At 45.5% G+C, this 18,249-nt stretch overlaps 1 protein-coding gene across 1 annotated transcript in view; it reads right to left on the reverse strand.

Annotated features, from left to right (window-relative positions):
• The window catches only part of CXCL16 (C-X-C motif chemokine ligand 16), a 122,578-nt gene extending 109,425 nt beyond the window's left edge, over nt 1–13,153 (reverse strand). The window contains exon 1 of the mRNA XM_078669380.1: nt 12,448–13,153. Within this exon, the coding sequence (XP_078525506.1) occupies nt 12,448–12,520 (73 nt within the window). The 5' untranslated portion in view covers nt 12,521–13,153. The remainder of the gene's footprint in view (nt 1–12,447) is intronic.
• Between the last annotated feature and the right edge of the window lie 5,096 nt (nt 13,154–18,249).

Raw genomic sequence — 18,249 nt, forward strand, 5'->3', positions numbered from 1 at the left:
TCTTTAAAGGTACGTCTAGTGAATAACGAGCCCACCCATGAGAAGGGCCATCTATTGGACCCTATCTTCACCAATATAGCAACGGTGACCACTAACTTACCTATGACCCTTCCATGGACAGACCATTTCCTGGTCCCTTTTTCCTGGGAAATTCCCACACCTATTCCCCTAATCCCTAAAACCCAGGTTACCGACCGCCAATGGCACAAACTGTCACCTGAGAATTGGGCCCTCTCTCTTGAAGATTCCACTCCCGAGCTCTCCTCTGACTCTAATACGGCTGACAAACAATTCAGTGACTGGATCACTTCATCTCTCGACACTATACTTCCAAAAATCACCACCTTTAAACAGCCTAAAAGGATATCCCCCGCTTTATGGTACACTCCAGAGCTTAAAGCCCTACGCCAAGAGTGCAAAAAAAACCGAACGCTCATGGAGACGCGATAAATCAGGAACCAATAAAAACATCTACTCTATTTCTCTTCTAACTTACAAAACCGCTATTCGCAAAACCAAAAGCGTGTTTTTTCAGGAGAGAATAGAGAAAGCGGGATGCTCCGGGAAGGAAGCATACGCTATCCTTAAAGAGCTCTCAAAACCCCCAGAACAAGGACGGGGACCTCCTTCCGACCCCAAAGCCGACCAGGAGAAATGCCAACAATTGGCTAATTTCTTCCAGGACAAAATCCGACTAATCATGGACTCAATTCCTCCCTCGAGCCCGAGGGAAGAAATTGCTCTCCCATGTTCGACATCTTCCACTGGTCTGTCCACGTGGGGCCAGGTCACGATAGACGAAGTACGGATGACGCTCAACTCCATGAAGAGCGGTTCCCCTAGAGATCCTGCTCCTCTTCGGATCCTTAAGGAGGTAGCCCCTTCTATCATCCCCTCCCTCACTCACCTGATTAATACCTCACTCCAACAAGGAGTTGTGCCCTCAAGCTGGAAGAAGGCGGTGGTAAAAGCCTTACTGAAGAAACCTGCCCTTGACCCTGAGAACCTGGCGAACTACAGGCCCATTTCCTTACTCCCAGGAGTTAGTAAGATCGCGGAAAAACTAGTCAACAGGAAACTCTCGCAGTTTCTAGAGGCCAATAACAAACTAAAAAATTCCCAGACGGGCTTCCGACCAGGGCAGGGCACGGACATCGCCCTCCTGGCGGCGGTAGAGGAAGCCAGAACGCTATTGGACGGGGGAGGATCAGTGGCAGTGATCCTCCTCGACCTTAGCGCTGCGTTCGATACCGTTGACCACCAACTCCTCATCGAAAGATTGGCAAGAGTTGGAGTGGAAGGTACAGCCTTATCCTGGCTTTCATCCTTCTTGGCACAACGATCCTATCAGATCTGGGAGAAGAACGCCCGTTCCTCCGAAATGTCCCTCCAATGTGGTGTGCCTCAGGGCTCCTCCCTGAGCCCCACATTATTTAATATCTACATGTCCACATTGGAGGAGGTTATCACCCCTTTCGGAGTGAGTGTCGTCAGCTATGCTGACGACACACAATTAGTGGTGTCTCTGTCCCATCCCAAACAACAGAAAGCTGATCTCTTCAACTGCCTTACGCAGGTCCATCATTGGATGAATAGATCAGCCCTAAAGCTAAATGGGACAAAAACTGAGGTCCTTTTACTTGGCCCAAAAGGAACCTCACTCCCCCTGGACATGTGGCCAACCTGTCTAGGTCCTCCCCCAGACCCAAAGACAGAGGTGAAAAGCCTGGGTGTATGGATAGATTCTGAACTCTCATTCACTTCGCAAGCAAAGAAGGTCGTAGGGACCTGCTTTGGTCTCTTAAAGTCCTTGAGGAAAGTCCTGCCCCTTCTTCCTCCTAAATCGCAAAAGTTACTAGTCCAAGGTCTCATAATATCAAGACTAGATTACAGTAACGTGATTTATCTGGGCGCTCCGGAAGCAACTCTGAATAAACTGCAGAGAATTCAGAACACTGCTGCCCGGATTATCACAAACACCCCGGCCAGATCATCGGCCAAACCCGCTCTCAAACTCCTTCATTGGCTCCCCATAAGGGAGAGAGTCAAATTTAAGGCCTTGTGTCTTGTGCACAAAACTTTGCACAACCAAGGCCCCCCAGTCCTCAGCAATTTTATCACCCCTTACATAGCCACTAGATCCCTCCGTTCCAACGCAGATAATCTCATCAATACCCCAAGATTTAGGAAAGTCCGTTCAGGAGGAAGACGCTTCTCGGTACAAGCGGCCCGTCTCTGGAATTCTCTTCCTCGTGACCTACGTCTTGAACCACAATATCTGCGCTTCAGGAAGCTGCTAAAGACACATCTTTTTCCCTAGCTCCTATGCCTTCCTCTTCGAGCTCAGCTCCCGGACCTCAGATTTACTGTTTTAGGGTTCTCTAGCGCTGGGATACCTCCGGGTGACTATGCGCTTTATAAAAATAAATAATAATAATAATAATAATAATAATAATTAACAAATTCCTAATAAACGTTCTCATAACACTGCAAATGAGTCACATACCCTTCCTCTCAACAAGGGAAACAATCAGATGTGCCAGGAACAATATATTTAGTCAAATGGGAAAGCAGGGATTTAGACGCAGCAGTTTTCATCTTAATTGGTGCAATATCGACATAACCCCATGTCCACGTTCCCCTCAAATGTCTTTATAAGGTGACGTCAAAAGGATGAACAAATTGTTTGTGTGTGTATGTTAGAGTGAAAGTGGCCAGGTCTATGGGCGCTGAACTTGCAGTCTCCAACCACAACACTTGTTTGTAAATGCTTTAAAAAAGGAAAATCTATCATGTTGGCTTTTGTTAATGTACTTGAGCGTGAAAAGATTCCCTCGTGTGCCATTAGAAATATTGCGATTTTTAAAAGCAGTCCTGACCCTTAAAATTCATATGTTCATAAAACCACTCAATTTATTTATCAAAGGAGCCAAAATAGTCATTTTAATTCTCTTCAGCAACAATCTGGTTTAAAAAAAAGAGCACAATAAAGTAGGACAGTATAAAGCGCAAAAACTGCTCCAGTTATTTCGCACAATGCTAAACTGGATGATGGAGACTAATGCTAAACTGGATGATAAAGACTGGTGCTAAACTGGATGGTAAAGACTGGCGCTAAACTGGATGATAAAGACTGGTGCTAAACTAGATGGTAAAGACTGGTACTAAACTGGATAGTAAAGAGTGGTGCAATCAGAGATTGCAGTATAAGGGTTTTACAAACCAATTTAGTGCAAATTATTGAACGGTGGATGGTATCTCATATCTGCCTTGGAAGAATATGGTAACTACAATTGTTCCTCACTATGGATGGGAAAGCTTCCTGTCCCACAATGGATATCTGGCTGTCTAAAACTCAAGGAGGTATAGATAGCATGACGGCTAAGGAGGCATGAGGTATAAACTGAAAAAAGCACCTATGGATGGACATACCCATTTACCCTGAACACCCCATGGATTGTCTGTGCTATCAATATTGTCTGTTAATATCATCTTGGATGGTCAGCCCATTGCCTTCTACCACGGATGATCCACAGTCCTCTGGTCCCCTTTCATAACAAACGTCTCTCCCCACCGGATGAGCAACAGCATAGGGTACACATTTCAATGTGCACCCAACCCCCTGTCGAACACTCAAAGGAAGTCAAAGATGTGCATACATCTTCTACTTTCATGGACCTTTACAAGCAGAGGATGATTCTAACAATTCAGCAGTTGAAGCAGAACTAGGGTTGTGTGCGTCCAAACTTATGAGTCTCCTCTTACTCTTTTATTCTGATTTTTGTCAAAGTCATTTTTTAATGCAGCCTTACATTTTAGAGGCACTGTTAACCTTAGCTATCGTTACCCACATTAGCTATGCTCATTTTATTACCCCCAGATGAATCAAGGGACGAGGTGGAGGAAACAATATTAGAACATTGGAGTGTTGGTAGCTCCATTGAAAACAATGGAGTAGTGACCGGGCTTATAATGGCTGGTATAAGCCCGGAGCTCCAACATTCCAATGTTTCTTTGTTCACAGCTCTGGCTGTGAACAAAGGCTTCAGGGAGCCTGAGGGGATTTCAATACCCTTGCGCTCCCTGAAGGCTTTGTTTTATTTGTTAGAACATTCTGCCCTTTAGTGTCAGAATGTTCTAATAGCCGTATAGCCCTTCGTAGCAGGGCTATACCAGCTATTAAAGTCCTGCTGCCTTCGTCTTGGGCCTTTAACGCTGCAGCGGGCCTTTAATAGCCGATATAGCCTGCTACGGAGGGATATAAGGCTATATTACAACCTCTGACCTTCCCGCTGACTAAACTACAACAGTAGGGACATTTCTCAAGGAGGTATCTTAGCTATTTGTGCTTACTAAATGATTCTACTGGTGCAACTGCTTAGGGCATTATAGTTGCATGTATATCCAGCAACTCTTAGGATAATGGGTCGGCATTGGGGTTACTGCAAATATGCAATCCTGCAGTCACAGTGGGTTTGCTGCGTTGGCCTTATGTTCTACCAACTGCTGGTTAATTAGCAAATTTCAGCAAAACAATATGTTAATGGATCAAGTTCTTGAAATAACTACACGGTGCAGTGCAGTGGCAGGTGTTTTTCTAAAGTTAATATGTAAACTTTAGTTGTTGCTTGCTGTATTCAGGAATTAAAATCGTTCTAATGAGTTGAAAAGTAAGTTAAGATAGCATCAATAATCTCAGTTTATACACGGAGACAGGCTTTTGTCTGCGAGAAGATATGTTACAGATACCTGTGGTGTGAACACAGATTAAAAACAAAACTGAAAGCCACTTCTCAACATAAGTGAGAAACTTGATAAAAGAGTCCTTTAATTAAAAGAGGTGAGCATGTTGAGACTTGTTTTTTTTGGCAAGTGCAACATTGTATGTTTTACAGAACCTATTTCACTCTGGTAGTAGGGAGAGATTTCCTCACACAGAGTTGCAAATCAATGTTCCTGTGCTCTCATGCGTGACAACATAATTGCTATGTGGTGAATGACGTGATCAACAAGCTATGGTGGAGGTGCACACCTTTCTACCTTAAGAAACGTTCACGTTATGCGTTGTGCTGGAATACTGAGGAAATACTGCTCCGGAAAGCACCACTTTATGCAGCGTCATTTCTATTTTCTCGACATAATTTGTCCCTTCTTTGTCTTAGATTTAACGCATCATAAAATGCCGAGATGTTTTTTATGCCTTCTGAAAACACTGCACATAACCTGCAGCTTACATCGGTCCTACCATGGCGCTGCGAGTTGTAGTTTATTTTGCGAAGCATTTGTGTGTCCCATGCAGGTGACATGTTCCTAATGTGAGTCTTTAGAGAGCAAACTCAAACTGCGTCATTCGATACATCGAGTACCATTCAATCGGGGAATCATTTTCGTCTAGTATTAAGTGCCAACAATAATCCAGTTTAACTGTGCACAATATTAATGGCCATTATAGGTATAATTATACACACCTACCTACCCACTGCACAGTTCACCTCATGAGCATCGATGACATATTTTTCTTACATATACAAAAAATCTGTTTCTACAAATCGTGCCGCAATCAAACGCAGCTCTCTCTGCCTGCTCGTATGCTTTCTTCACGTCTTTTAAGCTCAAGTCGATGTATTAAGATTTTCGAGACATAACAAGGTAGGTTTTAAACGTTTTCCCTTAAAAAAAATCCTCCATATGTTTTTTGAGAGGTTTAAAAAAAATAAACCCATTTCAAAATGGTTATATTATTTGGCCAGAATGCGAATTTATTTCCCTCTTATACAAAACATCTATCACTATTTTATGACCCAGCTCTTGAAAAAAGTATTTAATTTTAATACCCTTCGAGGATGAACGGGCTGCAGTTGCCCTGTCTTTTGTTTCAGTGTTCACAGGCCATTATTACAAGTCTGATTGCAAATACCACCAAACTTGCACACAGGGTGAATAACAATACTACTGGGTTCAGTAAATACCACGTGCCAAATAACACTGGGTTATTGTGCACCCAGGGGCAGAAGCGTCACCCCACTGCTCACAGAGAAGGAGAAAGGAAAAATAAACCAATAACAAACATTATTATCATATTATTTTTCTGAGCTACAGGGGCTGGTGCCACAGTGGGAGGAGGGGTTCATGCACTTACGTGCACATGGCGGTTTGGCCGACTGTTTTGGGCCGGTCAAACAGCCATGCACACTTTTCATGTTCTCCACAGGCTGTAATACACCGCCTAAGTGGAGAAAATGCACAGGCTGTATGTCCCCGTCTGAGCGCCGCACCACAGCGCTCAGACCAATCACAATGCTGCAAGTTGTGATTAGTTATGGGGAGACTGTGTGCTTCTGGGACCTGTCCATAAAGGAGGAGAGACGGAGGCTGCCGTAAGAGGATAGGTTTTTATTTATTTTTTGTTCTCCCCGTTCCCTGCCAGCGGCCACTGTGTGCACTGTAGAATCGTTATTTAGCAACAGTTAATATGAATGTGTGCTATTTAGTGCATGTAGTAAATACTGAATGTGTTATTTAGCACATGAGCTAAAAACCTCACCAAATGAATAGTACAACCACAAAACAGCAGGAAGTGGACATTTCCTAGCAATGGAATTTACTAGAGTGTGGAAATGAATCCCTGGAGAACAGAAACAGCCAGAGCCACATTCAAAAGGATCTCATGACAACCTAAAAGTACACCAACAACTCCTTCCTGTGGGTGTGTGCAGACATTAATTTTGTGTACACAAAGTACTTTGAAACAAGACAGAATCCACTTCCATCCTCTGCTATCACTCATTCATTGCAAGTAGAAACATGCCATACGTTCTCATCATGAACCCAGGTAGGTAAAAGAAGTACACATTTACAGATCATGAGAGGGAGGTATTGCCCATACAGGTGGTAAGACACCATGGCATTGTAATGTGCCAACTAATGCTGAAGATACCACCAAAAACTAAGAAAAACATGATTGCTGAAGGAGATAATGGCCAAAATCAAAATTGAATCAACACATCCATATGATGTTGAGAAAATTAATAAAAGGTTCTAAACCTTCAAATTCTAGGTATGTAAGCGAGTTGCCAAGCACAAGCACTAAAACATGGCAAATGGTGGTAGTTCTTCACCTCAGTCCTATCTCAAACTGTGGGAAGAATCAATTATGATCATCCTCAAAATCTCTGGAGTGGAAGATACGAAAGAAAGTCCTGATATCGGAGGAGTCCAGGTTAACAGTCATGAAAGTCATAATGGAAGTACTTGAGTAAGCATGGGGTCAGCACAGGTCAGACACGGCACTTGCAGCCTGGGCCAGGCATGAGGGCCGCCCCCAACACTTGGCAGCAAGGTGCAGCCTAAAGGCCACTAGAGAAGTGCTAGACCTGCCGAGAAGGGGCATTCGCTCCGGGCCCTGTCACATGGGCTGTGCTGTTAGGGTTTAAGGACTGGCCTGGAACCCCAAGCGAGGAGGCGTGAATGACATGACTGGTTTTAAAATAGGCTACAGATTTTGTATGGCAATATGTAAATAAAAGCTGCAGCCTTTTTTGCACCATCTCCTAATTGCGTAATATGTGACCACAAGGGAAAGTGGGTACGTTTATAGACAGGGGAGCTCAAGGGGATTGTCCACCTGGGAGGGGTTTGAGTTAGCCATCATTTAACTAACCAAATACCTTTTAACTCGTAATCAGACCAGTGTGTAAACAGTGGTTTGTCCAGGGGTCAGAATATAACAAACAACTCATAATCAGGCCCAATAAGGTCCTAATTACGAGTTTAGGCGTTATTTATTGCAAATGATAAATAACTGATACCACGGGGTACGATATTTATCATGTGCAATAAGTAACACCTAGCACGAGTTTAACACCAAGCACGAGTAAATACCGTGCAATTTCCCCTGTTAAACTTTGGCAGGTATAATTTGCAGAGAATTAACAGCAGCGAATGTATTTAACACATTTGATAATTATCAGATGCGTTAAATCAGGGATATTCAAAGTACGGCCCGGGGGCAGCATGCGGCACTCCTGACCTTTAATTGTGGCCCACTGGTGAATTAGCAGCACTTGGCTGCTGTTCACTTGACAGAGCAGGTACATTCAAAGAGCTGTGAAACAAACAGGCGTACTATATTTACTTGGTAACTAAAGGCGAAAAGGTGACCTAGACAACTTATCTTTAGGAACACCTTTAGTTTTAAAAACCTCTGGCACTAAACATGTAAATTCACTAACAAAAAACACACAATGGGGGTCTATATCAGGGCCTCACATGCTCCAAATAATCAAAAACAATCAAAAAACACCGCTAACCAAGTAAGTGGATCTTGCTGAGGCTATGTACCGTGTAGCTAACTCATAAACTGCCAAACTATGTAACCTATGTGTTGGAATTCACTTCAAATGTCGAATAGAATAGAATAGAATAGAATAGAAATTATTCTTATATAGCGCATGGCTACCCGAAGGCATCCCAGCGCTTGCAGCTACGGACAGAGAGAAGGAAGGAGATTAGTTTGATGGATAAAGCCAAGTTTTTAATTTCTTACGGAAAGAAAGATGGTTAGGCTCTTGTCTGAGGGAAGAGGGCAGAGAATTCCACAGCTCTGAGGTGTTGTGAGAAAATAGACGACCCCCTGAGCGGGCCTTGTAGATTCTGTTGACTTGTGCTAAGTTCTGGTCATTCGAGCGAAGGTTTCTGGGGGCTTTATAAGATTTAATCAAGTTTGCCAGGATGGGAGGGCCCTTGCCCTGGTGGTTTTTGTGGGCGATACAGAGGGCTTTGAAATGAACCCGTTCTTTAATGGGCAACCAGTGGAGTGATCTCAGCGCTGGCTTCGCTGAGGAGCGGCAGCTAGTGTTCGTCAGTAGTCTTGCGGCAGAATTCTGCACTACCTGCAGTTTCTGGATTACTGAGACCGGAGCTCCCAGATAGAGCGCGTTACCATAATCCAGCCTCGGCAGGATCATGGCTTGTACCAAGATTTGTTTGGCTCCATCAGGGAGTAGAGGAATAATTTATCGTAGAGATTTAAGTAAGCCAAAACAGATCGCCGCGGTTTTTCTGGCTTGAACCTTAAATGTAAGATCGTCATCAAGCCAGAATCCAAGGCTCTTGATAACGTTCTTAGGGGTCGGGCTAGCACCCATAGAGAGGGGCCACAGCGTGGGGGAGTTAAAAGATGCCTTCCTGCCCAGTAACATCAATTCAGTTTTTTGATTATTAAGCTTTAACTGGGATAGGCCCATCCATTGTGATACCTCTTCGAGACAGTTACTCAGACTCAGATGAGACAGATCAGTCTGATTAAAAGAGACCACGAGCTGAGTATCGTCAGCATAACTGACCAGTTCGATTCCGTAAGGAGCCACTATCTTGGCTAGAGGGGACATGTACACGTTAAAAAGTGTGGGGCTAAGGGAGGAGCCCTGTGGCACCCCACACTGCAGGGGAAGGGGCGAGGAGTGACAGTCACCTTCAAATACTTTAAAATACCTGTCACAGAGAAAGGATTCGAGCCAAGAAAGGGCCTTACCCTAGATTCCAATTTCGTTAAGGCGGGCTAAAAGAATACGGTGGCTGACCGTATCAAAAGCGGCGCTGAGATCTAGGAGGATGATGGCCACATTGCCACCTGTGTCCAAAATCCTCCTAGACTCTTCCACCACCTTGAGGAGTGCCGTCTCGGTCCCTTGACCTGGGCGGAAGCCCGTTTGGGAAGGATGGAGCAAATCGGAGGCTTCCAAAAATGAGGACAGTTGCTGGTTTATGAATTTTTCTTAAAACACAAACAATTGAAGAAGGGTCTGAGGGAAATGTAAAGACCTGCCCAGTTCGTATCCCCCTAACTGTAATCCTAACAACAAAAGAACCGGGGGTCTATAACGGAGCTTCAAGTACTCCGAGCTGCTGCAAAACTCCTACATAAGTGAGTTAGGCGCTAATAGAGCTACATAAGTCTCTATATCAGAATGTGTGCCAGGACAAGCCTGTCGAAGGACCTACTGAGATTGTTGGTAAGACCCGTACAGAGATGTGTTGGATTCCCATCAAATAGGTATGTAGATCAAGTGTTCTCATTTGGTCATCCAAAAATGGGGTGGTATGTCTCTTGATCAATGAGACCCATCCATCGCCCTTACTCAATTCGGTCGCACCATCAATCGCTAAGGTACCCATGAACAAATGATAAAGATGGGATCGAGTGCAGTACTGCATACATAAAGTGAAAGCCTTCCACCAAGCTCGGGTCCTGCGATGAGACAACGCCGGACAGAGCGGGGCCTCCTTTTTCCTGAGCTGGGTTCCAGGAGAGGTGAGGTACACTCCCTGTACTATTCAGATGTAAGAGACACCGTTTGGTACAGAGGAACACGATTTTGGACTATTTATGTATATCCTTTACAGATTGTCGTTACGTTCACTTTATGTATGCAGTAGCTAATGCTTAGAACTCTGGCCCTGAAGAAAGCCATGGGATCTTGTCCCTACCGGCTGAAACATGTTGGCCTTGTAAATGCAGTTATATGTTTAGACTGCTTCCTCTGCATTGTTCTTGTTTGTTTGAGGGAAAGGACAAATTACATTAGAGTTTTTCGCCTATTGATCCTTTTACCCCTTGTTTTTAACTCGCACATCTTTTGATTTTTGCACTGCACTCGATCCCATCTTTATCATTTGTTCATGGGTACCTTAGCGATTGATGGTGCGACCCAATTGAGTAAGGGCGATGGATGGGTCTCATTGATCAAGAGACATACCACCCCATTTTTGGATGACCAAATGAGAACACTTGATCTACATACCTATTTGATGGGAATCCAACACATCTCTGTACGGGTCTTACCAACAATCTCAGTAGGTCCTTCGACAGGTTTGTCCTGGCACACATTCTGATATAGAGACTTATGTAGCTCTATTAGCGCCTAACTCACTTATGTAGGAGTTTTGCAGCAGCTCGGAGTACTTGAAGCTCCGTTATAGACCCCCGGTTCTTTTGTTGTTAGGATTATGAATTTTTCTGCCAGTTTACTAATGGCCGGGAGAAGGGAGATGGGCCGTTAGTTGGATAAGTCCCATACAGAGAAGAAATGGATGTCCATCAACGTCAGATGTAGATCATGTATTCTCATTTGGTCATCCACGTAGGAATGGTGTTGTCCCATGATCATTGAGACTAATCCATACCCTATAAGTGTCTGGGTCACGTCTCCAGATGTAGTGAAGACCTTACGAGCTGTGATCGTGATGGAGTCCAGTGCAGTGCAAAAATATGTAAAAACATGATAAACTCTCTGTAAACTACAAAAAAGTGTATTTTATTAACATGCATGTGCTTTTTATCTTAGATCAGATTCTATTGCTGTATTAAGAGGCATTTATTAGCAGTGATAGTTTTCAAACACAATCATGGAAACATTCACGCTGCCCCCCTTCTGAAAACAATGTCATAAGTGAACCACGAGGCAAGTCATTTGTTAGGTGCACCTTGTGTGTAGCCTTGGATTTTACATAATTGGCACATTGTGGATTAGTAAATAAAACACAAGAATTGGTTTTGTACAGCACACCTCCTAAACTCGGTAGGTTATAAGGGGCTCTCATATGCTGTAATGGAGAAATAGGAGGAAAAGTGAAATTAACCAGTTGCCTAGGATCACACAGTTTTGTAAAGTGGGGACGATAGGTTTTCAGGTTTAACATTTTGTAATTCAGCCACCAGGTGAGCAGTTCTTTCGCTCTCAAGTTTTATATTAGATGATAATGCCTTGACTTTATTCTTGGTGCATGAGAATAGAGCGTCTGCGGCAGACAGGAGTCCCTGAAGGCTTGTTTGCTGTCCACGCCATGTATCTGCTTCGCATCCCCCTACGCCCAGCTTTCATCACCCCGACGCTCGCATTGGAAGCCTCAGTGCAACCCCTCGGGCATGCCACATAGAGGACGTTGCGCCCCCCCGGGAAATGTTTGCGAGGAGCCATGCCTTGAAGAAAGCCAAACTCGTGATTCCGACCCTTGGCAAACAGGGGTTGTTTACGCGCGGCTCTGAGTTCTGCGGCACAATCGTAATCAGACCCTAAATCTTTGGCAGAGAAAAGTTTCCCCCCCTCAGGGACCACAGAAGCCGGACAAAAAAATGAAATACAGGTGACGGACGGGACTCACGCACTGAGGACTCCAGTCACCCGGGTCCGCAATGGACTTCGATGTGAGGCTGGCCTCAAGGCTAATAATGTCCGTAGAGAACAGTCAACAAGCAATCAATTTAGAAACGAACACTCGTGGCAAACATCGAACTGTGTTCTAAACTCCTTGTTTTAAAATAAAAGACCCGGGTATTTTTTTAGAGTGAAATCACAGCTTTGTACTGCATGTATTGCTTTGGCGCTGTTAGGGGCTAAAAGAATGGCCCCCTGGCCCCACGCCCCTACACACTCTTGCATTACTTACCGGGGTTCATGAGCTGAAACAAGAGGAAGGCGAGGATAGCCCCCCGGCTACCGGCTGAGGGGAGAGAAGCCATGCCGTCCGTGGGCAGAGGTGCGGTCTGGGGTTGGGTTTACAACCTCACGTCGAAAGGACCATCGTGGCTCCACATTTCATCAAAAAACGGTGGAAGCAAGGCTTTGCCCAGGATCCGTATAAACTCTTAATCCAACACGGCGTGGGGGTGCCCCCAGGGTGATATATGATTTCCTTCTGGGTTTGAGGGACAGAGGGGCGAGAGGTCCCCAGGTGGTCAGCTCTTGCGCTCCTGCGCTCCCCGACGCTGCTCGGAATGGCCGCCGCCGTCTCGAGCTCCCCGAACAAGCGGCTCAGTTGCTTTCACTTTCATATCCGGGCCTGGGATTTCCGCGATGACTGTCCTGGCGAGCTCAGTGCCCGAGGGAGGAAAGGTGCGATATTATCTCCTACTGTGCCGGGAGCCGACAGGAAACTGCCTGTCATAATAACGAACTTTCTAACTCTCGTTAAACGTGTTGTGCCAGAGAACAGGCCAGCTCTCCCCGGCCTCTTCCCATGAAGGACTGAGCATGAGGGACAAACATACAAATTAACCCCCCCCCCACCATCCCTCCCCACTTCCCCCAACCGTGCGCAAAACAGCGGGGAGCCTTTCAAGTGATCAGCCACGCTGAGACTTCTCTGCGTGACTGGCGCCAAAAAAAGGAGTTTATGGCATGGGCTATTATTTAGGTGAGAAGGGTCATGACCTCACAACAATCGATAAATCAGCACAAACGCCCTGAGCTGTCACCATGCATTCCTCTAATGTAAGCAGCACTTCTACCTTCACAATGACGTGCCAGGTGTAGCTGCTGGTACCCTGTGTGACGCAGTGGTCGAAGTGGGGGGAAAAAAGTAGGGCAACTGTGGGTGCAGCATCAGGAGGCGGGAATAACCAGAGGATTGGGTCAGTGGGCAGAGTCAGAGGTGAGGCTAAAAAGAGCAAAACATACAAATTTTTAGTATGTTTGGCATCCACAACCAATGGATACACGTTTATTTGATGTTTAATATTTTAGTTAATGACATTAAAATACATTTACAATGTGGGATACGTTTTCAATCACAGAATGTCCCAAATACACTTATTATGAGGACTCAGGTGCTGTTTGTCTCCGAGCCATGCGGGTTCTTTCACCAGCACTTCTCCCTTTTCCTAACCATTTCTGAACATACAATTTGGGTTTAAATTCTATGACAGGAGGCCCACATGTTGGGGAGCACTGGTGAATACATCATTCAGTGCCCCTAGTTCAATGCAAAATTGTAGTCCTATATTTTTTATGTGCTTCACGTAACATGTAGTGAAGCCATCATTAGATGCCTTCTGGTTTCCTGTTATTGTATCTAGAAATATCACTCAAAATTAATATATACACCTAAAACAACCCAGACTTGTTGGTTTTGCAGAGGTGTTTAGCATTATCAGATGAACGAGATACCATTATTATATTAGTAGTTTGTGTAATTACTACACAAGTTAGTTAGCAATGAGAATTGCAAATGCATCAATTCTGAAATTATGAGACTCAAACAGTGGTAGAGGCAGAAATAGGTAGTGATCCTCAGATTATCTCAATCAGTTATTTTCTCCTCTTGAGACTACTATCCTCTCCAATCACTATTAGACAATTTCATCATTTGTCTCTCCACAAGCACTGTAGGTGTCTAGAAATACCACCCAACAGAGACTGCATGAGGAAGGTCAAACATGATTGGCAAAATATCCAAATTTGGAAATGTTTTCCACATAATTATAGCTCTGCCATATTTTCCACATAATACATCATCAGCCGCATAATCTTATGGTTTTAATTTAAAAAATGTATGTACCTCAAATGGATCAAAACATGTGACTTGTGTTGCTGTGAAGTAGAAAGCCCTTTACAAAGGTTGACTGGTCACCGTTCTCACTGCTGCACTTGTTAAACTGGTATTATTGAGGCAAAAGCTTTGCAGAGACTGTAGGATGTGTAAAAAAGTCAAAATAATAAAGTATCATAAAATATACCTCACATTACGCTGCAGCCTTTCTTTGCTGCATAATTTAGCCAAAACTGCAACATCATTGTGTCCTCCATTACTGCATAATTACAGTGGCCCCAAAGCAGGCAGCACATGTTAAAAGTGCTTGTGCATGAAGCAGAGATGCCTGCACGTTCCTGAGACCCGCAATCCTCAAAAAATAACAATAAACTAAAAATAAACTGTAGCCCACTTTTCACGAAGTGCAAATTACACAGACCTGTCGCAGGCAACTCCCACAAAGTAAGGAACACCCCTCTTTTGTGTGCATCAAATATCTTCTAAAACACACTGGTTCAGAAACCCCTTTATGTAGCTGCATAACACCCTTTCTGCCTGACAGAAAAGGAGCCTCTGATAATTAGATCTAAGAAGCTGGTTTTACAGGAGCTCACAATTTGCAGGTGATGCTCAGTTTGTGTTATAATAGTTTAATTCTGCTTTAGTCAGTTACTCATATAATCAGGGGCCCATCTGGTTTTACCACTTGTGCACTTGCTTTATGTCTCACTGACATCTGCCTGTACTGCAGTGTTCACTTATCTATTGTTGTAAATGCTAGTTTACAGCACTGACACTGTTCCACTCAGTGCTTTGTGTACTTTTCTAGGCACACAATTTGTGTGGCGATTCAGGATCCAGTCATTTAAGCCCTGCACCCAGCAACAAGGCCTAAAAGACACTGGGCTGAGGTGACAACACCAGGCCTCTTGGGAGTCTGCTTCTCTTACCCCCTGCCAGCCCGCATAGACTGAGGTGGGAATGGACAATGGCCATAAAATCACCTCTCCTTTCATCCTCTGCTGTGAAGGCCACTGTCTATTCACACCCTCCCCATTGCCCCCCCCCCTAACCTGAAGCTGATGGCCCGGCAGGGGATGACACTGCCACTGGACAGGCAGGCCCCACGAAGCAGGGGGCCCGAGGCCAGAATGCCCTGAAGGCCAGAGCAACACGGAGCTCCCAGCCTCAAATTACAGAGGGTCAGGAGAGAGCCCAGGATGCTGGCGTCTCATTACAGTGGCAGGCGAAGACAGTATGAATATTGTACCAGTTTACAGAGGCTAGGGTGACCAACCGTCCGTAAATTTCACGGACAGTCCGTAATTTCGGCCGTCTGTCCGTTGTCCGTGAAGGAATCTTTAACAGACGCCATTTGTCCGTCATTTTAACAGGGCACCGGTTGCCTCACCCTAAAGCCGGCACAGCTTGCACCCACCTCCCTCCTTCACTCCGATGCTGCACCAAAGCTCCTCAGATACTCAGCAGCACTGGAGAGGCACAGCGGGATGGCTACCCTCACACCTCCAGCCTTTGATGACCTGTTAAGAGGTGCTTCGAAGGTGACTGAGAGGGAGGGGCTGCAGGTTCAGGAGCAGCGACATCTATTCACATGCAAACAGCCCTGAGTGCGTCATGTCTCTGCTATTTAGAGGGGGGCTCACACATTCCATTTCTACCCAGGGCCCCAAACATCCGAGACTCGGCCAGATTACACCCCTGATTACACCGAGGCAGCACGTGGTTCTCTTCACAGAGCGTAATTACTGTCACTAAATTGTTGGCAAACCTTGGTTCTTCAAACATGCAGTCTATAATGTAAGAAAATAAAGAAATGGCACAATCGCACCCACACTGATTAACAAAGTATGGAGGACAATCAGTTAAATCAGTTCTCTTAGAGTATCTCCTGTAAGTACTGTACATCACAGTGGGGGGTGGCATTTTGGACAGAGAGCCTGTCTTTTCGTTGTCTTGTGCAGGAGGGGGCGAGGAGCCCAAGATGATACTAGAATACTGCATGCCCACCCCTGTGCCTACCCTGGTGGATCCTGTTCCCTCTCCTGTGATGGCTCCTGCCCTCCCCTCAGTGATGGCTCCTGTCCCCCCATGTGGTGGCTCCAGTCCACCCCCCGCCTGTGATGGCTCCTATCCCCCCATGTTGTGGCTCCAGTCCACCCCCGCCTGTAATGTCTCTTGTCCCCCCCTGTGGTGGATCCTGTCTCCGCCCTGGGTGGCTTCTGTCCTAGTCCTGGAACGGCCCCTGCAGCGAGGGTGAAGTTCTTGATGGGCCTCTTCTCAAAAGGGCTCAGCTCAAAATTAATATGGAAAGGTCGACGAGTAAGTAAGTGAAGGGATGGGTGAATGGCTGGATGAATTAGTGAAAGGGTGAATTGATGAATGAAAGATTGAATAAATGGATAATGAGAGAGGATGGATGGATTGATGAGTGAGAGGAAGGATGGAGAGAAAATGTAAATAGCTGGATGTATGGGTGAAAGGGTAGCTGGATGATGGATGAGGGGAAAGATGGATGAGGGGAAGGATGATGGATGAGGAGAAGGATGGATGGATGGAGGGGAAGGATGGATGGATGGATGGAGGGGAAGGATGGATGAGGAGAAGGATGGATGGATGGATGGATGAGGGGAAGGATAAATGGATGGGATGGATGGGTGAGGGGAAGGATGCATGATAGGAAGGATAGATGAGGGGATGGATGGATGAGGGGAAGGATGGATGGATGAGGGGAAGGATGGATGGATGAGGGGATGGATAGAGGGGAAGGATGGATGGATGGGTGGGTGAAAGGATGGATGGATGATGAGGGGATGGATGGATGATGAGGGGAAGGATGGATGATGAGGGGAAGGATGGGTGGATGATGAGGGGATGGATGATGAGGGGGTGGGTGAAAGGATGGATGATGAGGGAATGTATGGATGATGAGGGGGTGGGTGAAAGGATGGATGGATGAAGAGGGGAAGGATGGATGGACGATGAGGGGAAGGATTGGTGGATGATGAGTGGGTGGGTAGAAGGATGGATGGATGGATGATGAGGGAAAAGGATGGGTGGATGATGATGGAAAAGGATGGATGGATGATGAGGGGAAGGATGGATGGATGATGAGGGGAAGGACGGATGGATGGATGGAAGGATGATGGGTGGGTGAAAGGATGGATGGAGAGTCGGTGGGTGAAAGGATGGATGGATGATGAGTGGGTGGGTGAAAGGATGGATGATTGGGTGGGTGAAATGATGGATGGATGAGTGGGTGGGTGAAAGGATGGATCAGTGGATTGGATGGTGGGTGGGTGAAAGGATGGATGGGTGGGGGAAAGGATGGATGGGTGGGTGGGTGGATGGATGGTGGGTGGATGGATGGTTGGGTGGGTGATGGGTGGGTAGGTGGATGAGTGAAATGATGGATGGATTGATAAGTGCAAGGGTGAATGAATGGACGTATGAGTGAAAGGGTGGATGGATGAGTGAGTGAAAGGGAGGGTAGATGGACAAAAGGATGAATAGATGTGTGAAGGAGTGAAATGATAGATGGATGAGTGATAGGGTCAATGGATGGATTCATGAGTGGATGAGTAGATGGATGGATGGATGGGTGGGTGAATGGATGGATGGAAGGAAGGATGGCTAAGTGAAAGGGAGGATGGATGGATGACTAAAATAGTGGATGGGTGGAAGGATTAGTAAGTGAAAGGATGGCTGGATTGGTGAAAGGGTAAATGGCTGAATGGATGAGTGAATGGATGGATGGGATGAAGAGTGGATGGATAAGTGTACAGGTGGATAGGTTGAAAGGATGGATGGATGGATAATGGAGGATGAGTGAAAGGATGGATGAGGGGATGGATGAAGGGATGGATGAGTGAAATGATAGATGGAAGGATACATGAAGAATAGGTTTGCAAACGGTTGAAT

The sequence above is a fragment of the Lissotriton helveticus genome, chromosome 12 (assembly GCF_964261635.1).
Source record: "Lissotriton helveticus chromosome 12, aLisHel1.1, whole genome shotgun sequence".
NCBI lineage: Eukaryota > Metazoa > Chordata > Amphibia > Caudata > Salamandridae > Lissotriton > Lissotriton helveticus.